General features: G+C 43.6%; 1 protein-coding gene across 2 annotated transcripts in view; it reads right to left on the reverse strand.

Moving 5' to 3' along the window:
• LOC133506627 (B-cell lymphoma/leukemia 11A-like) overlaps nucleotides 1–11,988 on the reverse strand; it is a 36,565-nt gene extending 24,577 nt beyond the window's left edge. The window contains exons 1-2 of one of the 2 annotated variants that reach the window (XM_061830944.1): nucleotides 11,542–11,988; nucleotides 8,264–8,650 (exon numbers count right to left, since the gene is read on the reverse strand). In XM_061830944.1, the coding sequence (XP_061686928.1) occupies nucleotides 8,264–8,650; nucleotides 11,542–11,551 (397 nt within the window). In that variant the 5' untranslated portion in view covers nucleotides 11,552–11,988. Of the gene's footprint in view, nucleotides 1–8,263; nucleotides 8,651–11,496 lie in introns of both variants that reach the window. The other variant, XM_061830943.1, reaches the window with a different exon arrangement.
• Nucleotides 11,989–12,349: the final 361 nt, after the last annotated feature.

The following is a 12,349-nucleotide window of genomic DNA, read 5'->3' on the forward strand; positions in this document are numbered from 1 at the left end:
CGAGAGAAGTGTATTGAGAATGGTGTTCTTGTTTATGTTTAGGTACTTTATGTGCTGTGCTGGCATGTCAAGTGTACATTAAGTTGCTCATTTATTGTGACTTCAATGACACTAATATTTAAGTTATTGCTTCATGTTGGTGACATCACTCTGTAACTTGTGTGGCATACTCTACATTACCAAGGTTTTTTTTTTTTACTGTGGATGAGTGATATTCCTACCACTTGGCAGCTGTTGAAAAGAACTACACTTTTTTCAAACGTAGTTACTTTTGAACTCAAGTAATCAGTAAAGTAACTAGTCACTTTTATGCTAAACTAATCAGTAAAGTGACTAAGTTACTTTTTCAAGATAACTGACAGTACTGTTCACTTGGATATTAGTTTTCGCCTCATTTACACAACAAATGTGACTAAAGTGTGGTACACGTTGGTTAAAGGGAGAAAGGGATCCCCACAATAACTTAAAACTGACAAAAGTAATTAGTAAATAAGTGATTTAAAAAAAAACACTGGATAAGCTCCAGTGCCGCACTAACCTGAATGGGATAAGTAGTATTGAGAATGGATCTGTAACCGCATCGGCCTAAAGTCCCTAGTTTATATTCATATAAAAATGTGTTTGATGGGGTTGATGTGAGGATGTAAAGTTTCTCCATAGCAAACTCATTCAAATGTGTTTTGTGTGCATCCGTCATGTTGAAACAAAAAGATTCCTTCCCAGGACTGATCCGCCAATTTTGAAGCGCAGTCCATAATTTTGGTAAAAACTGAACTGAGTAAATCAGCTTTAAGGGCAACTACGGGGCTTCTTCTGACACCTGATTGATAAATTATGTGCGATGAAGTAATATGTCCCAATACGTTTAACAAACTAAAACATGACACACGTTTCCCTTGTTCCTACTCGAGTTAAGATGTACTAGAGCAAATGACTGAAAGCAGTAGGAGTGCATTTAAGTTGAAGAAAAGTTTTTTTTTTTTTTTTCACAGCTTAACCACTATGACAAGAGCTGCCTAATCAACTCTTGACACTATAAAGTTTGCTGTGGGCACTAAAGTGGGGTTTTCAGTCACGCTATGGACACATTTCCTTTCTTCCTCCTTTGCTCCCTCTCTTTTCCCCCTTTTCCGCGTGTCCTCAGGTCTCCCTCTGACACTCAGTCAAAGCAGCATCCCCCAGAAGCCCAGCAGCTGCTGTCCGCTCCATCCAGCCAGAGAGGGGGACCAGCCTGCCGGTTTTAGAGCGTTAAATTATCCATTAGATGTTATCAAGTTGTAGCAGGGCCGTGCCATTCTGCAAGGAGACATCAATCTTTCATAAGTCCCAGGCACGCCGAGCATTGGGATACACCACCAGAACTTCCGAACCACTCCCAGCACACCAGCAACCCTGCTCAACTCACTCGCTAGCACGCAAATTTGGACTTGTAGACACAGTCGGAAGGGTAGCCACGCACACGATCAACAATTGCATATGCTGACATAAATGAAGTCAGGTACACGGTCTTGCACTCGAGCGCTGAGTAAACAAAGCAGGATGAACCTAATTTAGGGTACATCCAGGATAACAGTTCTGGTCTTGTGTCCCTCATACGTCACTATTGCTACGTCCCCAAAACAAAACAGATGTGTTTTCAGCAAAGCTTCTAAAAATGCTTTAAGACTTTTGGGATTTTATTTTTTTTAACCCTCTATGTGTTTCACTCCCGCTCACACTAAGTAGCAAACGGATCTCCCCTTCTTGTTCTTTTCAGCTCATCTCAGCCTCTTGTCATGGCCTGGCAGGCTGGCAGGGCAGACATGTTCAGAATGTGCTCCAGTAATGGGCTAATCAAAAATGCAAAACAATTGGCAATTACCGCACAGGGCCCTAATGGTCATTAGAATTTACAACAAGGTAATGAACTGAGAGTCAGCTCAGACCATGCATATTCATAAAGCAATCAGGCCTTTGAAGATTAAAGAAGCGCTTCAAATTTAAATGAGGGCACCAGCATGTTATCAGTGAGATTCAGCCTGCAAAAGAAAAGGGTGCCTGGGACAGGAGTGTGCACATTTTATGTTTGCATGTATGTGTCTGTGTGCAACGACAGTTGAGGATCACTGACATGTGGGAAATGTTTATTCGTCTGTTTGTGTATGCACGCGTGTGTTTGTGTCTTTGCTTTGCCAGCTTGTGTCTGCAAGCTCATGTGTGAAGATGTAAACCGTTACACATTAAACAGCATATAGCCGGAAGTGAAGCAGAAAGACTCCTCATAAATCAGCGCAGGCCCAGTCTTGTGATCATCATTTAAAAGCTGTCTGATTTGAAGTAAACCTCAAATGTACTTTTGACTCGGGCCATCATCAGGCAAAGCTTTTGAAAGCAACCCCCCCCCAGAGGAAAACCAGCTATTAGTTTAGCAGCAGACACGGTTTGTGCGTGCATGCTGAGACGCTTTCTCGCTCACATTCAGAGGGAGGACTGTTAGTTTTCTCAAGTGTAAAGTCACACACAGTGGGCCGACACGTCTCATATCTATGCATGATAAGAGTGGCAAGACCCAGCTGTATAGACAACCACCCATTGAAATGCAGTCACATAGTTACACGATGTACTATCACATACGCACTTGCACACGCACACAATCAGAGGGGCCAAACCCAGCACTGGGACTTGCAGTGAAGAAGATAGTGGAGCAAAAAAGACTAAAGACAGACAGTGACCAGGATCAGCGGGTTCACATTAACACAACGACCTCATAACTGTGACTCTCCGAAGGCTTCCGCATTATAATCCCGGCTGTGAGGAAGACAAAGCAAAAAGCCCCTCAGCCCAGCCATAAACTACAAGACAAGTCACAATTGGAACAGTGAAGGATGACATGCTAAGGGAAAAGAGAACATGATCCTGACGATACAGAAAATCAAAAGCTATCGTTTTACATCTTTAGACTGAATGATAACACTGACATTTAAAGAGTTCATCATATTTAAGATGAAATTACAGTGTCAAAGTCTCCTCCTGTCCCAGTTTAAAAACCTTTCTGCCCACTTCCTTTTTTTTTTGCTCAAATCTGCCACTTCCGGAGGTACAGCTGTGTGAAAGTCACTTTTTCATCTTCTGTTTCAGTTCCGCCTAAAAATAAAGTCATTAACCTGCAGGTGGTGAAGTCGGCGGCTGGTGTGACAGGCCTTGATGCTGTCAGATGACCCCCGACCCTGATATGTGATGGTCTGCCACGCTATTGACAGGACAGAGGCAGGACAGTCTTTTTTTCCCTAAGAAGACATTTTCCTTCCGTGTGATGCGGCTGTGGACAAACAAGGCTTTGTCTGTTGTACACTGGTTTGACTGTTGGTTGACAAGATGGAGTGTCCCTTTCTAGCTTGCTCAACAGCAAAATCTGCCACAGTGCTAATGAGCTCTCGAGTGTAAGTTTAAGAGGTGCAGGCATGCTAATGTTTGCCAGTTTTCAGTCTTTTAAGAAGAGCGAGAAACATTTTGCAAAGGAAAGAAAATAAAGAGCCAGGGGGAGAGAAAAGGCAGGAGGGGGCGCTGAAATAAGGATCATATGTTTCTGACAGATCTCATCAACTCACTTCACATCATCGAGCGTTTTGCACCAACACATTACTGACAAACAGGTTTGCAGACGCTGGTTTAGTGTACACGCATGTGCATGTGTCTGTCTGTGTGTGCCATCCTTAGAGCAAAGGGGAGCATTGCTGTTCGTAAAACAGGTGTGCGTTTGTACACATTTGTGGGTGAGTGAATGCAGTTGTTTTTTTTTTTTTTGTGTGTGTGGCAATGTGTATGTGTGTGAGTGCATACTTCAACCAGCCTCCACCTGAATGGCCTGAGGCTGTGGTAAGGTTGTTAGAAGACAAACAGAGACACAGGAAGCCCAGTTCAGGAGCCCTGAGGACACACAGACACATTTTGTGGCATACCTGCCCATAAGTACACATTGTCTCCTGTTCTGTTCCATACACACACCCACATACTTACACACTTATTATCTCACCAATGTTTCTTAAGCCAACACAACATCACTTTAGTTTCGACACCTTCTCAACCTCCAAACTCATGTATTTAGGCCCGTCCTGTCCCTTAGGAGCAGAGCTCTGTGCCAAGTCTGGGCTGGCACAGTCCATAGAGGGGTGTCCTCGGGCAAGGCTTGCCAAGTCAAAGACCCTTTCATGTTCAGCCTGCACGCTCAGGGTAGTAAAGCTTTAACAAACATCCCTCGCACACATGCATACAAAGCTATAAACAGTTTAAGCGGTCAAAACCGCACCTGTATACAAACTTGCACACACATGCGCAAGTTTTTGTTTGACGGGACTTTCACACCAAAGATGTTAACGTACGCGTCACTTATGCTCTTGCATGCAGCCAAAGCCACTAAAATGTGATACAACACCAACATTTGTGGGCAGAGAGAGCTTGCACTCGCTTAGAAAATTAATCTGGAATTATAGAAGAGTATCTTTGATTGGCAGGAGTCCAATGCCTTTGTCTAATTTTTGATGAAGCCCTAAAAGTCACATACGCACTTTATTTATTGGTGAAAGGTTCTTCCAAAACTTGCAAAAACCGCTTTGCAGCAGCAGCTGTGCACGAGGTGTGAAAATGAAACTTTTTGGAGGGAATGGAGTCAGTTATCACTGCCTCTTTTACTTGAGTTCATTGCGGAGCAACCTGTACCCTAGAAATTGGTCAAATATGTTGGCATAAGAATTCAAGATTGATCTTGGTGAGATTGATTAAAAATGGGCTGTCAAAGACGTGCTCAATTCAGAATGATTAGCACCAAAATGAATATTTTAACAGTTAAATAATAAACAGTAAGAGCAGTATGTTGAAATACCAACTGTTGTCTGTACTCTGTACCTATGGTACCTATTCCTGTGAATTTAAATACAGCCACAGTAGGTGTGATTTGATTTTCTGTTGAACATGAATTCATGCATTTAGATGGATGTTTAAAATTCCCCAATATCTTTGTATGACACAGGGGGTTTTCAGTCAATGTTAAATGCTCACAAACTGTAATCTAATCATTTAAATAAGCATTCAGTGAATAATTTGTTTACTGAAAATAACTTACTGGGGTTCAGAGCTTGCTGAAAATTGAAATACTAAATAATTCATCCTGAATGTCTGAACACACTGTATGCAAAACTGTAGATAATTGTCTTTGTAACTTTCTTTTTTTTTTTTTTTTTTTTGGTAAGAATGGAGCACACTGCAAACCCCACCAAAACCCCCACCACTGGAACCCATATAATTAGGCCCCCTGCCATACTCAACAAGAATGTTGGCTTTCTTGATGCCCCTGCTGTTTACCTTTATTAAAAATTGTTGGAGGCCACAGCTAAAAATAGAACCAATTTTATTAGAACATGGTGCGACTGTAAGATCCAATTACCATCAGTTGATGCAGACAATGGTGTGTGTATGCTGAAAATATTAGCTGAAGTTCAGTAATTACAATAGCATGCATCTGGGCCTCTTCAGCATCAATTAAAGTGATCACCGAAACAAAGTGCCATATGTGAACTTGCAAAGCAAACCATACGCACGCGCACACACACACACACACACACACGCAACACACAAACACTCACGCAGCCCATATTATTCATCCTCAGTTCTCCATGACAGATACCCAGTGAGTATATGTGTTAGGTGGTGAAGGACATGGGGGCTGGTAGTATAGCAATAAGTGGCAAGGTGCCAATTCAGTGCCTGCTAAATATCTGTCTCCACAACACAGACGCACCGAACAAGTGAGAAGCGACAAGGAGATACGTTAAAGCTTTTGAGAGATAGTGCAAGAAATGAGGTTTTGCTCCATGGAGGAAAAACAGAGAGGAAAGGTGGCTGCCATAATTAACTCAGTATTGATTCAAAGTCAAGGTTTCAATTGAGCAAGTCTACTGGAAGGAGGAGGAGGTGTGAGCTGGTGTTTGATTTTCCGGCCTCGTTAACACATTGGTGAGGATGTAAGAGGTGCAAATGTAAAGATAGATAAATAGTTAGGCCACTGTAATTTTCACAGTATCATCTTAATGACCACATATCTCCCGCATTAAATAGAGTGAAAAGGTTGGTGTTACCATGCAGGCAATGTTAAAAGTAAATATGCTATTGTGTGACGGTGCTTCTTAAATCAGCATGCTGGGGGAAGGAATAGTGCACCAGAAATTGGATTTGCATTCATATAATTGAAGAGTGAAGATAAATGTAAACGAACGTAAATCTTCACAAATACGCCACTTTAATATAAATTGTATCATGTGAGATATAATCCACTTTGACCATTTTGTGTGAGAAATGGTCATCTGCTCTTTTTCTGGGCCATCCATAATCTGGAGACAAGCTATGTTGGCGCTGTGCATATCTTAAATTGTTTATCATGCAAATGATGGCACTCAGGCTGCTCTGCCCTCTCCTAACGGCCCAGGGCTCCAGACTGCAGACCGGGGGCCCAGCTGCAGCCATGAGACTTCCCAGACAGCCTCAGCTGTCCCACTGACGTACAGCTTCAGATCCAGTTCTGGCTCCTATAGACATCATCATCATCATCATCACTCCCATAACATCCAGGTTCAAACATCATCCTCACTAAGTTTGACCAGCTCCAAAACTAGTAAATCATCTGCATTAAATTACATTTGCAAATGTACTCTTTGCTGCAAGATGTTCATTAGGAATATGCATAGACAATAACACAATCCAGTGGAATTGCGTAGGGAGAGTGTGCATGGAAATCCCTCATCTCTGTGTCAGCCTTCAGATGACCAGGGTGAGAGAACATGGCAGCCAGCATATGTGGCAAAGGGGTGGTGCACTGGCACTGCCAGTCCGCATCCATCAGTCTCAGATGAGGAGCAACAGAGGTGGGAGGAATGCAGTTATGGAGACATGCTGGACTCTTTCTGCATTTCTTTTGGAAACCTTTCCAGAACTCCAATGTATCTCACACTGAAATTACTTTTTATCTGACAGAATGGAGCCTAGACCCAAATTAAACAAATCAACACAGGGAGTGTGTCCTTTACACAGCATCCAGACACTGTAGAAGAGGGATATAAATATATCCCAGTCCCGAATGTGAGCTCCTGACCCTAACGACATCATGTGAATTATGTTTCATGACTATCTAAATAAGCAAAGAAAAAGCGTAGTCGAGCAGCTGACAAGGCCAAGAGGCAAGTGAGCTTCATATGGTGTGTGTGTTTGATTGTGTGCGTGTGTCTGAGTGGGTGTGTGTGGGGGTTACTACGTGTGTCTGCCTTCATTCATGCTTGCGTTTGTGTGAATGCATGTGCGTATGTACGTAAGTGTGTGTGAGTGCGTGTGCCTATGTGCATCTGTGTGTTACATGCACTCAAAACAGAGGGCAGATGTTTTGCAAACACTACACTAATGAACAGTGGTCACTCTATTGGCAGAGGGCTAACTAGCTAACGACTGCTAACAGCCTCGCCATCTGCAGAGCACCGGCCCTAACAAATGCAGGACAGTAGCGCACATTGTTAAGTGTGCTGCTCTGTGCACATTTAGCCCGAATTGGCTCCAAATTAAAATGCCCTATCCCAGTCAATTCGGCCAAACTGGCACAAGGTATTAAGGAAATCAATAAACATCAGAATAAGCTTTGCTGGTCAAAATCAAACCCCAGCATGTAAAACCAGTCATAAGAGACTCACGCTTGTTATCACAACAGGCCCATTTAGTCCCAGTAGACCACCATTAAACCAACCAGCAGCGTTAACAAGCCCTTAATTACTCAAATCACAAGACGAGCAGATAATGAGAAGCAGTGCATTTCCTAAAATGCACAATTTTCTCTGAAATTTTGTTAAATAAGTACATAAATACAATACAATATCAGTATGTTTAAGCCGGGAGAGAGCTTTTCTTGGCACGTGTTTGAAGAAGCACAAGACATGGAATAATGCTAGGAGGAAGAAAGATGCATTTCTCACCACCACACGAGGACACAGGATCTATGCACATCTGTGATCCATTTTTTTCTTTCCATAATATGTGTCTTTGTCTGACTGTGTGTGTCGTTTTTCAGTGAAAATGTTTCCGTTCCTTGCGATAATTGTCAGGAAGGTTGGTCTTTATTTGAGTTCAGGGCTCTAAGTGAAGGATATTGAAAGGACTTACATGCAGCAACGGATACTTCAAATACCACCCAAACTACAGTCCCACACCCCTTGCTTAACTCATCTTGCATGGCAGCCACTTGTGTGTTTACCTGTGATATGCTCCTGCTTGGGAATTATTCCGTGCAAGGGTGTCGATAAACAATCCTCGTCCTGCGGTGACACCTGAACGGCCACCTCAACGGGGTGACATACCCTACGTGGGTGGTGGTTCCTTGAGTGCGAGGATGACGTGGAGAGGGGCGAGGAGAGCGGCGAGGACGGTGGCCTGTCTAGGGGTTTGTCCATAAAGAGACCTCCGTGACACTGCCTCCGTTTATGTTCAATGAAGAACAGGATGTCAGCCAAGGGAAAGCGGGACTGGCACTGGCCACAGGTCAGCAGGTCCTGATCCCCTTTTAGGGGTTCGCCCTGAGCGACACCCAGCCTGGGGGAGTCCTGACAGTCTTCTTCTGGTATAACACCTGACAGTGGCTCAGCTGAGGGGAGCAAACAAGTAAACAGAATGTGAGCTGCAGTTCTGGGAGATGCAAAACAATGTGTAACTTGTGTGGAGAAACCAGACAGTTGCACTACTCTTGACTTAAAAAAAAAAAAAAAAAGGAGCGAGAATGTAAAACGAAAACAAAAGAAAGAAAGAATAACTATGAACTGCCTTGCTCAGCTTGCAGGCAGCAGGCAGCAGGCAGACAACGACTTAGTTGCTTGACCCTCTTTATTGTGCTGCCAATCTCACTTTTTAATGAACCTAACACCTCTGAGAATCAAAAAATAGATTCTAATTTGAGTTCAAGATGATTGGACCCCATTTTGTTAAAAGTGCTGGGATCTTGTGAACCATGGTTAGAAATGGAGGGGTTGGATGTGGAGTAGGTCCCTGAAGTACCCAGAGAGAGAGAGAGAGAGAGAGAGAGAGAGAGAGAGAGAGAGAGAGAGAGAGAGAGAGAGAGAGAGAGAGAGAGAGAGAGAGAGAATTCATCTCGCCACATGGTAAATGACATTGGACGCTCCAACTGGGATGTTGAGATAAGATGTGATGAATTCTTGCTGCCGGTTCAACCTTTAATTCCGTGTCAGGTCAGACGAAAAAGTGATGGGGGAGACTATGCAAGATACAGCCTGCTACCTGTATGTTCGACTACATTAAAGATGTGAGAATTTGTCACTCTTTTGCTGGAGCTTATCGTAAACAGCTTACGCTGTGGACATTGCTGGGGTATGCGAGGCTGGGTCGAGGAGAATTATTTCCCATCAAAACCAAATAATCTCATTTTGATACCAAGCAAGAGGGATGTGAATAACTTTGAAAACTAAAATTTCATCTTTTTCAGACACCTGACTGCACCGCAATTTAAAGTGGCTGGGGTTCATATCGTAAGTTGGCGGTGCACAGTGCAAAATAAATAGTTGGCTGCCACCAAATCATGACGCAAGAAAGGTCACACATTAAAATTAAATTATTTAAGACACTTATGAATACGGTGGCGCAGCTGTAGCACTGTCCTCACAGTTCAGATCCCAGGCTCCCCCTGTGTGGAGTTTGCATGTCCTCCTCGTGCCTGCGTGGGTTTTCTCCGGGGCACTCCGGTTTCCTTCCACATTCCCAAAACATGCAACATTAATTGGAGACTCTAAATTGCCCCTTGGTGTGATTGTGAGTGCAACTATTGTCTGTCACCGTGTGCCCTGCGATTGGCTGGCAATCAGTCCAGGGTGTACCCTGCCTCCTGCCCGTTGATAGTTGGAATAAAATCCAGCACTCTCGCGACCCTTGTGAGGATAAGTGGCTCAGAAAATTAATGGATGGATGAATACACATAACTGCCTCAAGTTCCACATGTTCTTTCAATATGGAAAAAGTGTACCCTTGCAAGGTAAGACTGTTTTTAAAAAAAAGTATAAACTAAAAACACAAATGTATAATTAAATCATTAGGGCAATATAAATTCATTAAAAGAACTCCAAGTTAGGTGCCAGGTCATTGATAAAACCAGAAGTGTACAGTTAAGTGCAAAAAATAGAGCAAGTGTTCACATGTGGTCAACATCATAAATGTTTGAAAAGTATTTAAAATGGAGCTATTGTGCAAACTAATGTGATTGCATACAATGTTTGAGGGTGTTTAATGAGACAATTTTGTTCAATACAAATTTGGTTTCAAGAAACTGGTAATGTTAAAGAAACGGACGTACAAGTGCATGTCATCGACATATCATTCCCCCTCCATATTATGTTTGTATTATATCATTACGCACAAAAGACGAATATGCGTTGAACAAAACAGCCACGTCCGTGTGCTTAGTTAAGGAATACAGGAATAAAGTAGATCAAGTTCAAGTTCATAGGTGGCCTCCAGGAGCACAATCATAGTACGCCCCCCACTGGTAAATCCGGTTGTATCACACTCACAGAATGGAGGCATACGTTCGTTCCACGAGAGCGTAAATTGGTTTCAGTCGAACTCATTTAAGAAGGAAAGTCAGATATAAAAGTATGCAAACCAAAAGTTTGATTGTATGGCTCGCGGCTGGGCAAATGTACGGTACTGTACATTCATTTGGTGGCGAAGCCATTGAGTTGGACTCGTGTAAAAGGCATCTTTCACACTGTACCCCTCGTCTTGGCAGCAAAATAATGGATTTCCAAAATGAACATTTCTACATGGACGCTGAAAAGGTTCAACGCGTGTCAATGTCATTTTGAAAACACGTGTGAGTAATTTTAAGTCGAACTTGTCTCACGGTTAAGGAACTTGGAGATAATTTCATAATCTGTGACTGGACCGCTTTTCACACATTTTTACGTTAAATACACCACTTTTAAAAAGCTCATATGTGATCAGATAGCGGCGCTCTTCACCATGTGCCTTCCGAGGTTTGCGCCGTGGGCAAGTATATAAATATATATGTATGTAAACATCACTTCCTTGACCAAACAGGCTCTAACCTCGGTAAATACAACTCTTGACAGCGCGAAGAAGAATGGTAATGGGCAATTATATATTTGTATACTGTGCACCGCACGCCGGCAACTTATTGTTGCAGTCGGCAAAGGTCTGCGGTGGTAAAGCCCGTATGCGTGTGCTTTCACGGCAAAAGAAATTTGAAAGACTCCGCGAAATAACGCGCTCGACAAGTTGAGTTGAATCTGTCACGTTGTTTGGAAGCTTTTGCAATAACAGCTTTTGCTATTTTTAAACGCGCGCCCTTATAGTAAAGCGAGTCCCCCACAGACATGGCAGTCTTGTTATTCAAATTCATTGAGGAAGTCCCCAATGACTAAAAGAAGTGGGCTCATGAACAGACACAAAACCACGTTTACTTACGCGAAAAGTCCCGTTTGCTCAAGTGTTGGGGTTTGCCTTGCTTACGGCGAGACATGTTGGCTGGAGTGGCGACTTCTCGGCGGGGCTCACATTGGGAAATCCAGGTAAACTCCAAGTGAAAATCTCCTCATGGATGCGTCTGACGTCCGTGAGAATCGGGAACCGCGCGCGACTGAGGTGCTCAAAACGAGGGGGAAAGTGAAGGGGCGCACGGATCAAACGGGCGAGGGGGGGTAAACCGCTGCGGACTGCGTGGGAGAGATCTTCATGACTTTTAGCGCGACCGGCGAGTGGCGACGACGACGATGATGATGACGGTGATGATGATGATGATGCTGGTGATGATGACGATGGTGATGATGATGGAGGGCGCATGCAGTGAGAGAAACCCCCCTCCTCCTCCTCTTCCACCTCATGCCCTCCCCAAACCTTGAGATGAGCTGCAAGTTCAAGTGCGGACGTGACGTTCCTGCGAACTTGAACGTCAGGAGACGAACCAAAGTGAGACCTCGGAAACGTGGGTAGGGCCAAGGCGGACGCTGGGAGGGGGCAGGCAGCATAAACACCAATGGGCACTCATTATTATGGACTACCTATAGAAACGGGGGGGGGGGGCACGCACACTGAAGACGCACCAGTGGACTGGACATGAAAGGGGCTGGGCGGAATGAGAGAGTAAGAGGGAGAGAGAGAGAGAGAGAGAGAGAGCGAGAGAGAGAGTTGTAAAATTGTAGTAGGCTATCATACATAGTGTGCATATTTCTACATTATGTAACACAATTATTTCATGCATATGCGCGACAAGACCAACTCACATCGTAAAGCAAATGACTTATTCATGGACACTTGCATG

This window comes from Syngnathoides biaculeatus, chromosome 9 (assembly GCF_019802595.1).
Source record: "Syngnathoides biaculeatus isolate LvHL_M chromosome 9, ASM1980259v1, whole genome shotgun sequence".
Lineage (NCBI taxonomy): Eukaryota > Metazoa > Chordata > Actinopteri > Syngnathiformes > Syngnathidae > Syngnathoides > Syngnathoides biaculeatus.